The following is a 15059-nucleotide window of genomic DNA, read 5'->3' on the forward strand; positions in this document are numbered from 1 at the left end:
CCTTGTTATTTTTAGTCCCTTAATTAGTCTGTCTGTTGCATTGTTTGACAGTGGTTTAAGTATTTAAGTAAAACTTAGAGAAGTGAGTTAAAGCTGATTGTAAAATATAAACAACCAGCTTTTCCTGGCCCATATACACACAATTTTGTCCGATATAAACCAGTATAAAAAAAGCATGCTATTCTGGCTTGAGAAGACGGTGAAGCTCCCCAAGGTGCACTTGCCCATCTGGGTTCTGTAAGCAACAGGACTGCATCCCATTCATTATGTTAACAGAAATCTTTTCAGTGATTCCTGTGCACCAATGCTTGAAGGCCCTTTATAGCCCTTCCTTTAGGGGCCCAATTCTGAATGCTCTCTGTGTGTCTTTTCTACTTGCAGCTAACAGTATTTCTCAATATTCTTCCAACAAAGCAGTGTCTTTTCAAAAAAATGCTCCTTCTCATATTGAGATTTTAGTATCTTCAGCTTTTCGTATTTCATTTAACACATAAGAGGTTTTTTAAAATGAAAACTATAGAAAAATGTCATTTGCCCAAAATCTTTGCTTTTCAATGAGTTTTTGTTCATATGAATATATATTGCTAATGATTTAAATATGGGATTTAAAAATAAGTAATAAATGAGAACTATTATGCAAAGAATGAAAAAGAGTATCTTCTTTAAACATAGCCTACTATCATTTTAAAATTTTCATGATTTTTTCTCTTCATTCAGCAGCTTTACACTTTGACAATTTAGTATATTAAATTATTGATTTTTAGTGTAAGCTCCCTTTTTTAATGTCATAGGTGCTTTTACTTCAGTAGATAAGTGATACGATTTCAAAACTGTTCTTGTAATTTTGTTTGATATCATGGACTAAGCTTTCATAAAAATATAAGAGTAAAAGATAGCATTTCTATTGCTAATTACTAAATTGAGGAGCATTTGATTTGATGGCACTCCAATTCAGCTGAAATGTAACTGAGACCCTTACTCAACTGGGAAGTATTTTTGTTCTGAATATGTATTGACATGGTTAATGGTTAATTGGCAGACTGTATCCTTGGAGCAGAACGCCCTTAGTGCTGAGGCCACTCACATTGTAGAGTGCTTCAATTATTTATGCTTTGCTGAAAATGTCTTTGCACTGAAAATATTAACAGTTGATTTAAGGCTGAAACCTTTTAATTCATGCATTAGATGCTTTACATTTAGGTGGCAAGAAGTTTTCTGTGGGGCATATGTGAGTTCCCTAGGTAGGAAACAGTTTTGTTCTAACTCCTGCTCGGTTTTGTGGGGCAGATCCAATCTCTGTTTCCTGCCTGGCCTCATGTCTCTGTTACCTGTATTGATTTTAAGTGCTTTGAGGGAGAGCGTGCTGGTTGCTGCGTGCACACAGAGCACCAGGTACCACGAACCCCACCCATCCTTGGCTGGAATCTGTGGCAAGCAGCTGCAGCACAGGAGCCAGCTTTAGTTCTAATGCAGAGTGTTGCCTTGGTTTTCAGCAATGCCCCTACCTCTGGTCATTCAAGCAAGTGAAGCTCCTCACCGTCTCTTGACTTCTGCAGCCTCAGATGATCAGTGGAGCCACTCACTGTTTGCTTTGATACCCTCATGGACAAGGAAAATTTTGTTCAAACGAGAGTCTTCTGTTAACCACCAGCTGGTTAGTAAAAGATGGTTTTCCACTTTTAATATTTGTAAGGATTATACCAGTTACATCAGAAGTGAACATTGCTGGGAATTTACTACCCAATTAGTACATTTCTAATTCCATTTCAGGTAATTATGTTCACTTGAGATGGCTTCAGCAACTAGTTGTGAGACTTCCAAAGAGTTATTGTGACAGATACAGCTATGTGATTGCTGATTCCGATAGACACTTGGTAATTAAATGGATCCACATAGTCTGATGAACTTTGTGCATAAAAACTATGCATTTTGTTAGGGAATTCTGATAACCAAAAGATGAGTGTATCAATTAAGATACTAGTAATTACTTGTGGGAATAAGTAGTTCATACAAATTTGGACTAGAAAAAAAGATAAACTGATGGGATAACAAAGCTGTTAGGTTTGAAGATGATGAATACCTCTAAATTTTTTCTCTCATTTCCTTATTTACATAATTTAACTTGTGCTGCAGTTTGTGAATTATGATATTTTCATACACTATGTAGACTTTTCCCTTTTCTCCACAGCCTGAAGATGTGTCCAATATGTCAGTGTCTTCTGGATTTGGAATAACCCTTCAGAAATGTGGTGTGGTAAGTTTTCTTACATTTGTCTTGTTAATTTAATAGGAAGTTTCTACCCAAGTAGGAAGTTTGTCCTTTAAAAAGTGGGAGCAGAATTGTGCCCATGCTGAGTATTTGGGAGAATGTCCTTTTTGATGTTAAGAAGGTCTCACCTTCTGTAAGAGGAGTAGTTTTGCAGTGTTGTTTCAAAACTGAAGTCAGTGGAATCTTCTCAAACTTCAGAGGATTTTGGTTCTTGGTCAGAATACATACCTCTGTGATTTTGTAGAACTATAAATGGACAAAGCCCAGTGAACTCTAGAAATCAGCCACAAGGCTGGGCAGAGAGAGAGACAAACTTCTATAGAGAATAAGATGAGCCTTCTGAGCTACATTCCTGGCAAAACCATGGGTCCCCTACCTGTGTCAAGTATGGAATCCTTTCAAAGGATGGGGCACAGAGCTCCGTGATGCCTGTTGTGTCTGTGGCCATTCTGTCACACAGTCATATTAATAGAAGAGCCAATGTGTCATAGTCTGCATATTCAGTGGGACTCAGCTACAGCATAGTATTCAATGAAATTTGAAATTTGACTCATGTAAAATGCTTATGAGGAGCAAAACCCTCCCTACTCTAAGGATAAATTTTAAACCTTCCATTCTATTTTTACTTCATGTGGCATAGGTTGATAGATTTACCTAGACTGTTATTTTTCCTTTCCTTTTTTTGGGTTTTGTTTTTTGTTTGTTTGGTTTTTTTACACTGGATGAAGCAAGACTTAATTTTTGGAATTAGAAGCAGATCATCTTACCTGTCTCTTGGAGAGAGAAAGTGCATCCAACAGTAAGACAAATCTGAATTCAGCCACTGTAATGCTGCATGAGGGTAGAGGGTTCAGTAACTAGTACAGAGCAGGTGACATTATAACCTGCACTGGATAATTTGCATAGAGAAGAATGAATATGCATCACATCTTGTGGTACTAATTACCTATAATGTTGTTATTGAAATGGGAGCATATCATGATTAATGAGGCTGAATAGTGAGCTTTTCAGACATAGGAAGCAGAATCACAGAACCTTCTGCTTTTCTGGCTGTAGATTCCCAATTTTTATATTAGAGCCTCTCTGAAACAGAGTTTAAGACAGTTACATGGGTTTTTTTCTGCTATTCATAGGACAACCTCACATAGACTCAATTAAAAATTGTGAAATCCTTCTGTACAAGGTCAAAGTTAATCTGTTGTAGGTGCCAGGATTATCAGAAAATAATTTTGCAGTGCTATTAATTGTAAATTACCAAAAACTATGCAATTGTATGTGATTGTCTTCTACCTCCAGGTGCAGTTCATTTTACTTTCCTTTGCTTACCTTGTCATCTACTTCAATCCTAATTCATCTGAACAGATGTTTTCCTGCTAAGAGACAGACTGGCCATATGGTGGTCTTTAGCTGTTTTAAATGGAAAACAAATGAATTTTGCACATTTTCCTCCTCCTACCATGAGTAGCTCCTCAGAGCATGGAAATGACATATGTTTACTACTTTGAGTCAGGATTTTTACAACACCTTAGCTCAGAAATACCCTTATTGAAACTGGGGTGTTTAAATTTTACCTGTGCTTACAGCACCCACGTCCTTCCTTCTTTCCAGAAATGTGCTCTTTTAAAACCTTCATTCTGTAGTATGACCTGAACTTTTCTGTAATTGTACTACGTAATGACAATAAACTTTAGCAGAGCTGTAGTAAATCTTTAAATTTGACTGTTTGACTTTTAACACATTTACCTGTCTTGTTTCTCGTCTCCTAAGCATTCTTGCATTGCAGATCATCTATGATTCTAGGATCTTCCTTTACTGTTTCTAGTTGTTCTAATTTATTCCCAAAGATCCTCCATTCCATTCGCTTCCGTGGCAATTCCCTCCTCCTCTCTTTTCACCTAGTATGTCCTTGCTCTTGCTGTGGTTCTTTTCACTCCACTCTCCCAGGTACCTGAAGTGACATCAGTTGCAGAGGCTAATGATACATATGGTGTATCAGCAGCATAGGAAAAATGGAGTATGCACTTAACACATCATCAGTGGCTACCATTGGCTTCAATTCCTGTAGATGGTTGGCAGCACAATCGTCCGCTCCAAAAACAAGAGGAAACATCTTCAGGCAAATTAGAGGAGCAACTTAAAGGAGATATCCAGTGGCTACTGATCCCAATGGCAGTGGTGTATGGAGGAGATTCTTTCTATGAGAGGTCAAACCCAAGAGCTTCCCTACTGCTTGATTCTCATCTGCTGCTTTCTCCAGTGCTATCAGGAAAAGAATCCAAATTCTTTCAAATCCTTTTGAATTTAGCTTTAAACTGGCTGCCAGTCAAAAAGAACAAATGCAAACCATGTATTTAATATTAATCAGAAATGAAAAAAATGTGGCCTTTTGGCCACCTGAAGAAGATTGTGGTAGGATATAGGCAGTACGGTTGGGATACCTCTGAAGGGTTGCTTTGTTTAGTCACTTAATTAAGAATTTTATTAAACAAAAATAAGAGAAAATGCAAAATTAGTTTGAGAAAGAGAATGAACAGTGTGTGAGACTGTGCATTAAGTCTCCTGCCTAGGGGAAGGCGAGGACTAATGCTGCCATATTCCTGCAACTGCCTGTGAATATGCACATGCTACTTTCTCTGCCTATTTTATTGTAGGAATTTATCAAAATTACTGTGTATATCCCCTCTCCCCAATGTAAATTAATATATTTTTGCCTGCTTAGAAGCACAGGAACAGACCCGAAATCCTCATTTTTTGCCTTGAATAGCAAGGGAAAGGTATGGGAAAATGAATGGAGGAAAATTTTTTTCTATTTCTCTGTTTCCCCAGCTCCCTCTTTTGATGTTGCATACGTTTGTCTGAACAAGCCCATCCACGCTTACTGTGGAGCATAATACAGTATTAACAACTCATGCAGTTTGAACCTTGCATCTTTCAAGGTGTATTTTCTTGTTTTGGTGATTGTGTCAGGGTCTCTGCTCTGTGGCTTTGTATTTTCTTTATGTGGCTTTGAGGCTTCTTTTCCTGTTTCATTTTGTTTGTGCTTTTAAAAGAAAGTTTCTAGCCTTGGTGACTCCACAGGAGAGGTTGAAAGGCATGCTGCCTGCGTCAGGCCAGTTCAGAAATGGGGAGAGAAAATCTCCCCCAAATGTATCACATTTTTAATACTTTGTGATTTTAAGTCTCATGACTGTTGGAGTATAGTTCATGATATACAAACACATGAAATTGGTAATGCTTTCCTCACAAATATGATTAAGACTGTTGTTATACGTGCTGACAATTATTTGCAGAATCTAGTACAATGAATAGTTGGGTTTTTTCCTTCACAAGCTTTGTTTAACACAATTAAGGTTGAACTTGCTGTAATGAGTTTGGAAAATTTGGTGTGGTATACCAAGGAGAATTATATAAACAGATTTATTCAAATGTACTTTAATTATTGCCACTTAAATAGAAAAATGCAAACTAAGCAATAATAATTTCAATAAACATTTTTGTTCCTTGATTCATAAAATATTCTAAAACTGTAATCTGTATCTATACTGAATTAGTATGAAATGCAGAGATCAGTGGTGCACAATGAAATCATAACTACATATGTCGAATCTTGTGGCCGCCATAAACTCTGGTGTGATTTCTAAAGTCTACCACAATTCATATTTTTAGAACTCATTTCTGTGGGGGCTGCTTTATTGTTTATATTTGCCCGTGTCCAGATACAGAGTAAAAATTTCCTAAAAATGAGGAAGAAAAAAGAGAAAAGCTCATCCTGAATCATACTACAGTCAGTTAAATAAGTGTTAATTGGTGTCATTATTAGAAACCTGATACACCATCATGGCTATACTATAGGCCAGCATATTATAAATCCAATAAAGTTTTAGACAGTTCTGGTTTAATATGAGTTATAGGGGAAGGTAATTTGAAAGGTGAGAGGTCAGTAAGCAACTCTGCGCTCAAAGTAATTTAATTTAGAGGGTATAATTACCTAATAAGAGTTAATGGCCTAATGGAATAAGTAAATAAAATCACATAAGTGTGTATTGCTAGAGACTGATGATTAGCTTATGTGTTTCACCACTAACTGGAAGCAGAGCCTTGAACTCCAAGTTCACTGGTGGTTCCATCAGCCCTCCCATGGGAAGGGTGAATTGAGGCAGCCAACACCCTTCGGAGAATATGGTTGCTGTGAAAAAAAGGGAAATAGAGACCAAAACTGCATGGAGAGAATGAATTTGCAGCAAGGGCAGCTTGCAAAAGAAAGATCCTTGTTGTACAGAAGTTCAAAGTTAAGAATTTTCTGGACTCTGGTTATAAAGTTATGATCCAGTTCTGTGTTGTATGAAGTATCAAGGGGATATTTAGATTCTTGTTCTCACTTCTGGCTCTGCATGAGCTGGGTTTCCTACATCAACTTTCTGTCCCTTTGTGTCCAAGCAACAGTTTGACATACCAAAGATTAAAATCTCCTTTGGAGTTTGAGATCAAACTGAGTGTAGCACCATTTGCAGGTATGCAAATATGCATCACTGCCTTCAGAAAATAAATTTACCCATAAAATAAACTTCTATTAGTAATCAAGACTATGCATTTTGCTGTTAAGATTCACATACAGCCATTTTGCACCGTTAATACTAATATTTCTGTTTTCAGGTGGATGTTGAACATGACCCTCAAACTGCATACATTACGCTTCTGATTAGTAACACCAACATGCTGCTCTCACCAAATATTACAGATCTTATGGTGCTGGACAATATCACTGGTCTACATGTTCAAAAAAACAGTGGTAATAAGACCACCAATGGCATACAGATTTACAGGAAAAGATTCTTGCAAGGTAACAAAATCTGTGGGGAAATATCCCTGATTATACCTGTGGAAGAGCATCAGTTCAAATCATGATGCTTACTTATTTATTTTTGTAGTGTGAATTCTCCAATTATCAGTTAATACAGGTGAACAGCTGTGGGAAAGGTTTTGTGCTGCAGTTTACAATTCTTTTAACTCCTATTTTGACTCCCACCTTTGAACTGCTTCTGATCTCCCAGGCACAGAAGTAAGCCCCTTCAGTTCATTTTGGATAGTTTTAAAAGCTGCTGCAGAAGCCATTTTAATTGTATCTGATGAGTCTTCCTTTAGCCAAGCGTGGCAGATTGGCTTGCTGAGGTATTGAGGTGCACTGGAATTGCAAAAAGCCGTGCAAGCAGGCAATAATGATTCATCAGAAATAAGGCAGCTCTTCTCAGTATCTGTTCTCCCCAAACTGAACAAATTATAAAATCAAAGCAAGTAAGAGAGAAACCTGTTCCACTCTTGGAGTCAGTCTTTTCCTTTGGTCACAGTTGGATCATTGCACATTCATAAAATTTAACCTTTCTTGATTTCTTCATCTCCTTTTCCCTAAGTCCAAGCACACAGAAAATTACCGGCTTGCTTTTGAGAGCCATGCTATTTCCCTTGGAGCTTCAGAAGTGTTCAGTGATACCTGTTTATGGTTGAAATATCTAGGGTTATGATAATGTTTTACGAGTGAGAGATTTCCAAATAGAAAAGGGAAATAAGTGGGGCTGCTGGGGCTGCTGTCTAATTGCAAATGGATAGTCAGACTCAATTTCTAATAACAGCAGTGTAAGTAGTGGTCCTGATCATAGGGCTGTTCTTTTTTGAAAGTGTCAGGTAATTGCTGGCTCTCAACAGAGGTTCCTAAGAAAGAATGATCCGAGAAAAAATGGAAAAATGGCTTGCAGAGCTGATCGAGTAACCAAGTTGGAGCAGTTATCTAATTGTTTATAATTGCTGAATCTGGAATTGAAGCTATCTTTTCCAGACCGTATATGTTGCATGAATCAGCATGAAGAATACTGAAGTGGAGGAAAATCTGGCAGAACAGATTTCTGCATAGTTTAAGATTTCGTCATTATTATGTCAGTCTTGGAGTGAGCCACTAGGTCTGGACAGAAAGGCTATGCCTACACAGACCTTTGTACTGTCAAGCTGCATGTTAGCTGTAATAATTCTTCAGTGCTCCAATGCACTGTGGATCAAAATTCAGCTGAAATCTCAGTCGATTTGTCTTTAGTTTCATTAGGAAGAGAATCAACCAGTTAGTGGTTATAATGTAGGCTGTCCACTTTATAAAATAAAGTATTTATAAATATGTCATGTTGAGTTTTAGTATCAGTCAAAACATGATGCTTTTCAGTAGCTTGAGGCATCATTTAGCCCAGTTTCCAGATCCTGAGCCGAATTTGCTTGAATTCTTAGGGGCAGCAGATACAAAGGATGTTGCTGGGCTTATGTGGCCAGGAACTGTTTATTCTAGATGTGGGGCATCTGCTGTGTCAGAAGGGAAAAGCTCGAGGTCTGTCCCAAGACTTCCCCAGGAATTTTTGAGAAATTTTCCTGGGACAGAGAAAATCTATTGAAGTCAGTGTGGTGAGTTTTATTGCGGCTTGGTTCTTGCTATGGAGGCTCTCAAATAAACAAGCAACCACCAAAAATTCAAAATTTATTATTAACACAATTAACTAGCCCTTCACAAACTGCAGGTTCAAATGTCTGAGAGGAGAACAGAACAGCTTCCTAGGGTTTAACAACAACCCAAAACACATAACAAAGAGCTCTGTAGGTTTAATGACAACCCAAAACACTCTATCACCCACCTAACAAGTGAGGGCCCTCAACCTCGAGGACCTGCTCAGGGCAGTGTCTTGACTCAAGTCACGTCAAGGAGTTTCCTTGGGCTACATCCCAACCCAAAGGGAGAGTCCTCAGCTGCAGTATGCTACTCCAGGGGACTCCATTTGGCCCCAGGCCCAATCTGACCTGCGGTCAATAGTGGCTCCCATTGGCCAAAGGCCCCAACTACCATGAAGCCCTGAGAACAAAGGCAGCCAGGAGCTGCTACATTTCACAGCCAAGAAGACCTATTTTCATTGGGCGGGTGCACCTGCCACAGTTCCTAGGAGAGCACTTTTGCTGGTGAGGAAGCACAGCCTAAAGAGGAACCTAAAACGCTCCTCAAATCTTTTCCTCATACTGAAATTGCTTTTCAGATTTTGCAAACATCTGTAACTGCAGCTGAGCTCAGCTGGGTACTCAGCTCTTCAGAGATGCACACCCGTCTGCTTGTGCAAAAAAAGATGTGCAGTTGTACTGGGTTGTTTGCAAGTCAGTGTAGATACTCTTGTGTTCAAGGAAATGCAAACACAGTTACTTAAAGACTGTTGTTGCACTGACAGATGTACCTCACCTGCTTCATCTACACAATTGGGGTTTTCTCTCTTTTTTAACAGGTGGAGAACACTTTGCAATCAACTACTCGGCATTTCTTGATGCAAAAGAAATGTGGGATGGCAGGGTCTTGATGCTGCCAGCGAAGCTAACTTTCAGGAGTTTATCACAGGTATCTCCTTTACAATTTTATTTTGCTCTTCACAATTTTTGTAAAAAAACCGAAGTCTCCAAGGTGGTTCTTATCTGCCTAAGCATTGAGGCCTATGTGTAATGAAATTCTTAGGCTCTCTGAATCAGTTTACTATGAATTTATAATTACATGAGCTATCCTTCATAGCTTAGGAAGTCCTAGACCTCCTTAAATAGGTGAAATATCTTTGTGTGTTGTTCTGTAGCTTTTCATTCTACATTTTGTATTTCTCTTGAGTTTATCTGTGTATTCAGGAGGAAATAATGATGTTTCACATACTTAATATGTATATTCCTGTAGTCTGTAAGAGATTGACAGTTTTACCGTATATTTATCACAAAATAATTTATTTTAACCAAAAAAACAAGTTGCAGCAAAGGAAAACCCCCTTGTTTATAAGGAAGACACTTTTTTAGTATGAGAGTTGTGAAGCTCTAAAAGAGATTTTTCAGCGAAGCTGAGGAATCTTCATCCTTACTGATTTTTGAGAACTCAGTTGCACCAGGCTTTGAGAAAACTGGTCTAACACTGGGGTTGTTAGACTGGGTTTCAGCAGGAGGCAGGACAAGTGTTTTTTTCCAAAGTAGAATCTTCCAATTCTTAAACATGGCTTGATATTTTTTTCTGTGGTTTTCATAATTGCATGAAATTAGAACCCGCAGATGTATTTTCATTTCAGCTGTTGTTTCTCTTTTGTTTAGAGGAAAAAATGTTCAACGTGCACAAGAGTGATACTAGATTGGTAGAGAGCAGGAATTCAAAAAACAGGGATGTATAGACATACAGATGTATGCACTGACTGTGGGTCCTGTTTTGTGTGTTTTCAGCCATCCCAGATTTTATAGGCACAGAAAAACGTAATTCTGTGAGCACCACAATATGCCTCTGTGTCATTAGAAGGGGAGCGTATTGCATAGAGCAGCTGCTTCCATGTCTGTTAGTATTACCCCGAAGTACAGATCCTATCAGATTTATTTCAGCTTCAAGCTTGTTGAGAAGTACAGCTTACCTTCGAAGGAGAAGCTTTTCTAGAGACTGGGCTGCTTACCAGTGGATTCTGCTTGTTTTTTTTAATACATGTAATATTTTTGTATCTCTCAGAATAAAACACATCTCGTATCATTGACAGCATCATTCACCATAACTGAAGAAGAAAAGATCAAGGTAAGTTCTATGATTTCATATTAGGTTGACTCTCCTGCTTAAATTTATGGACAATCTAAGCTAAATCGTAGGAGCTAAAGACATACTTACATACTTGTATCTCATCACTCAGTTATTGGCTATTAATCATACACAAGTTCTGCCTTTTCAGTTTTTAAGAGAAAGAAAACAGGAGTTAAAATAGTCTTAAAGCAACAGTATTTAGTATGGAAAATCTACAAACTCCCGTTATGTTCCTAGCCATGTTTTTTCATTTGAAGAATTGTCCAGGCACAGAGAACTGTGATGAAGAATATACTCACCTGCTCCTGTTGACCATGAGAAAGAGTTTTGCCTTTCCAAAAGGGTAGAGTTATCTTCCACCTGTTGAGAAAAGGTTTCTGTATCGAGCTGATACACAAATCAGAAAATAGCTGTGTGGGGAGCCTGAGAAATAAAACTGCAGTAACAGAGGCATAGTTTATGTTTGCCTTTTGTTTTTCAACTAGTCATCCTTCCAATATGACTTTCTGTTCTTGGCTTCTGAATCAACATGGTTTCTAAGAGGCCAAATAAACTTCAAAATTACATTGATTGCAGCAAAATGTTAATCTTCTAGGTAATTTTTTATCAGAGAACTCCCCACTGCATCCATCACTTTCATTGCTAGAGTCATCTCTTCACCAAACTTGTTTTTCTCCCCTAACTCCTCAATACTTTGGCAGGCTGCTGTTGTTGCCTTTTTTTAAGGAGCAGGGGCTTGGTTAACAAGAACACTGTGATTATTTGTGTTCAGACAAAAGAAAATAGCTTTTTCACCCCAGAACATTTTTGCTGGTGGTTATATCATGTGAAATCTGAAGTTTGTGTGGATGGGGCTTGACTGAAGAGGCCCTGAGGGCTAGACCTCCCATTCCTTCCATGGGCCTATCCCATGAATTCCTCTCCACCTTTAAAATCAGTCTATTTGGATATTGGGTATAGGGGCCTCTAGGTCCAGTGTTTTCTTTGCTGGGGATCTCTTGCCCTCTGAGCTTCTATTAGTGTAATAGAGATAAGTCCAGACTTGCCTTTCTCATAATTGAAGATCATGCCCATTCTGTTAAAATGAAAGCCAGAATTAAACATGATATAAAGTAAAACTATACATGAGCTGGAGAACACATTGTTCCTGGAGAAAGATCTAGTATAATTTAAAAGAACTGAACATTTGTATAGCTAAGAATTATGTTTGGGATTGTCCTAAATGTATTTTTTGGAAACTCTTGTTCTTAAAGGTGTAAGCCATGCAGTAGCTGACTTAGAAAAATAGCTTCATGAATGGTTTTCTGTAGAGTTCAGTGTGAATTGATCCACAGTAGTTGGTGATGTCTAGGCTAAGGCTGTAAGCTACATTGGTCTCAGTGCACTGTGAAAATTCCTGCAATCTATTACTATAGTGATAGTATACCTTTTATAGTGTGTTTTTTTTCCAGCTTGAACTTGATAGTTAGACCTCAACAAGTTCTTGGGGACTATGCCACAGTTAGGTAAAATTGACTCAGCTGTGTTTGAACTTACTAACTGAACAGGTTTTGTAATTAAAATGTGTGGTAAAGGTGTGTGGAGAATACTGTTAATATTTCAGAAATAAAGCTTGGAAATTATGGAACACATCATGTTTCACATGCAAAATATTTGCCTTTGGGCTGTGGCCAAGCATAAAGTGTTTCAGAATGAAATCAGTTTGTGCAAGGAAATTATGATCTGCTGAAAAAGGTGTGATGTATTGTATTTCATCCATATCTTCAGCTGTCATGAATGCTCTCAATCTCAGATTTTATATATTAAAATCTGTTCATTTATTTAAACATGTTCATGGATGTGGTAAAGCAAACACATGTATGACTAAGTGGATACTAAATGTTGACTTTGAGGACAGAGAAGACTTAATTATGTAGTCATGGCAGTGCTGTGCTAAGTTGATCCTGTCAGCTTTCTTGCTTGCACACTTTTGGTTTGCTTGCACACTTGGCTACTGTTCTAAAGTTTCACGAACCCTGTGGATTTTCTCTTCTGTACCTCTGGAAGAAAGTGCTTGGTTGTCTGTGACAAGGTAATTTTGTGGGTTATGAAAAAATATGAATGCCGCTCATCTGAATGTCTATGCCAGATGTCTTCCCACAGCACTTCAGGGGCTGTGAGTACTGTGTGCCTCTGCCCTCGGCTGAGTGGTTTTGATGCTGAATGGGAAGCTGTAGTGAAAAAGACAAAAGGAAGTTCTCCCATCCAAGCACATTGCATGAGATGGATGATAATAATTACTTTGATCTGATTTTTACCAGACTTGCTTCCCTCAGTATCCTTCAAATCAGTGGGAGTGCAGCAGTTTTTGAAAGAAACTTGGGCTTGTAATGCCTCTTTGTGCTATTGGAATGGCTTAACAAGTTAGCTTAGGATATCGGGTTTGAGGCTTACTGGTGTGTCAGGGATTTGAAGGTTGGCTTGCTGTGCCAGCACTGGTCCTACACCATGGCTTGTGCACCTGCCCAGCACCATCTGCTGTGATGCTTTCAGATGCCATTAGGTACCTGCTGTGTCTTTCTGCTTTGGTTTACAGCCCCCCAATGACATGGACAGTGCTTCCAGAACCCGTATTTCTTTAAGTATAAAACCACAGATAATTCCCTGTCCATTTTTCTCCATCAGAGCTTAGCCTCTGACAGAACTGCCTGACCTGATGCAGACTGACTGTCCTGCATAGATCTTGCCTTTTACTTTACTTAGAAAGCACAGGTTCATTCCCTAGACAGTGCTTTTACTCCATCAAAATTTAACCAGCTTCATTTCAGCTCCACTGAACCCATAGCATCACCAGATTCCTGCTTTCTCCAGAGGTCTAAGAGAGATCCCTAAATTTGACAGAGTGCTTGGAAATTAGACAAATGCAAGTGAATTCAGACAAAATGATGAAGTGGGTCCAAAGCAGCATTTTTTTTCCAAAGTATTATCTACAGTATCTCCTGTTCCTTGAAAGTGGTGGGACCTCAGGCAGAGCCTTGGTGTGGCAGAGCTCAAGGAAACTCTTCTGTGATTCCCCCCCCTTGGCCACACAGTGCAAGCAGAGAAGCTGGAGACAGCAGACTGATTTAGAATAATTGCATTTTTTCCAAGTCACGCACAGATGTTTGTTGGCTCAGCGACTGTTGAAGGAGTATGAGCTAAACCCTTTTGATCTGTGAAGGGAGTAAACACGGGGTTAAGAAAGGGAATTACTTAATATTTGCCTAATCATCTTTCATATACATTTAAAAATGAAGATACTTTGATGCGAAGTGATGCAGTTTTAACTGATCTCATAGAAAGGAACTGAAGGGCAGCGCAGTGTCAGAGAAGTGAGTTGGTACTGATGCTGATGTAGATGTGCTGGGCGTCCTTAGTGGTTGGCCATGGTACAGGGGAGCATGATGGAAGCAACTGGCCAGACTAGTCAGAAGCTACATCAAGAAAAAACATTCAGGCAATTACACATGGAACCAGGAAATTAATGTGTTGCTCCTCTTTTTCTTTTCTTTCTTGTTTCTGTTTAAAATGTAATGGTATTGAAAGGTATTAGAAAGAATTCATGGCTGGCTTACTTGCATAAATACTTAATCCCAAAACATTTTAGTGAACCTCAAAGTACTTCAAGGGTTTCATTATTTTAGAATAAGCACATAAAAAACCAAAATGAAACCAAAAAGCAAATCAATCATACCTCTGTCAGTCAGAGCAATTGTTGATTCTACATGTACAATACTGTGAAGTAAACCTTGGATCCTCTTTTTGGAGCTGTGCCAAATAGTAGACTGTATTAACATCTTGATGATCTCCTTGATACTGACTTCATTGCCTTATTCAACTGAAATCATGTTGAAATCAATGAGCAATGAGCATCTCCAGCAGCTTTGAGGAGCTGAACCTGTGAAACAACTAAGTAGTTCCTTTCAGTTAGAGATATGACAGATTTTCCATGTATAAAAACATAATGGAGAGAGAAATACTGAGCAGTTAAAGGATAAAATTCTGCAGTTAAATTGGAATAAATCCTTTTCAGTTGTGGACCATGTTTTATTATCACTTTCTGTGCTGAATTACCATTGACTGCATGGAATATTCTCAGGTTTCTGCTCCAAGAGATGACCAAGCCCAGTTTACAAGCAACATGTTAATTATTTACACTTTTTAGCCCCAGCAGAG

The 15059-nt window shown here is 38.5% G+C and overlaps 1 protein-coding gene across 6 annotated transcripts in view; it reads left to right on the forward strand.

Moving 5' to 3' along the window:
* EVC2 (EvC ciliary complex subunit 2) overlaps positions 1–15059 on the forward strand; it is a 77655-nt gene that overhangs the window by 8917 nt on the left and 53679 nt on the right. For 4 of the 6 annotated variants that reach the window (XM_074904501.1, XM_074904502.1, XM_074904503.1 and 1 more), the window contains exons 3-7: positions 1494–1654; positions 2189–2254; positions 6923–7109; positions 9568–9677; positions 10800–10862. In XM_074904501.1, the coding sequence (XP_074760602.1) occupies positions 1494–1654; positions 2189–2254; positions 6923–7109; positions 9568–9677; positions 10800–10862 (587 nt within the window). Of the gene's footprint in view, positions 1–646; positions 1393–1493; positions 1655–2188; positions 2255–6922; positions 7110–9567; positions 9678–10799; positions 10863–15059 lie in introns of those variants that run through there. The other 2 variants (XM_074904506.1, XM_074904505.1) reach the window with 2 other exon arrangements.

This window comes from Athene noctua, chromosome 4, assembly GCF_965140245.1.
Source record: "Athene noctua chromosome 4, bAthNoc1.hap1.1, whole genome shotgun sequence".
Classification (NCBI taxonomy): domain Eukaryota; kingdom Metazoa; phylum Chordata; class Aves; order Strigiformes; family Strigidae; genus Athene; species Athene noctua.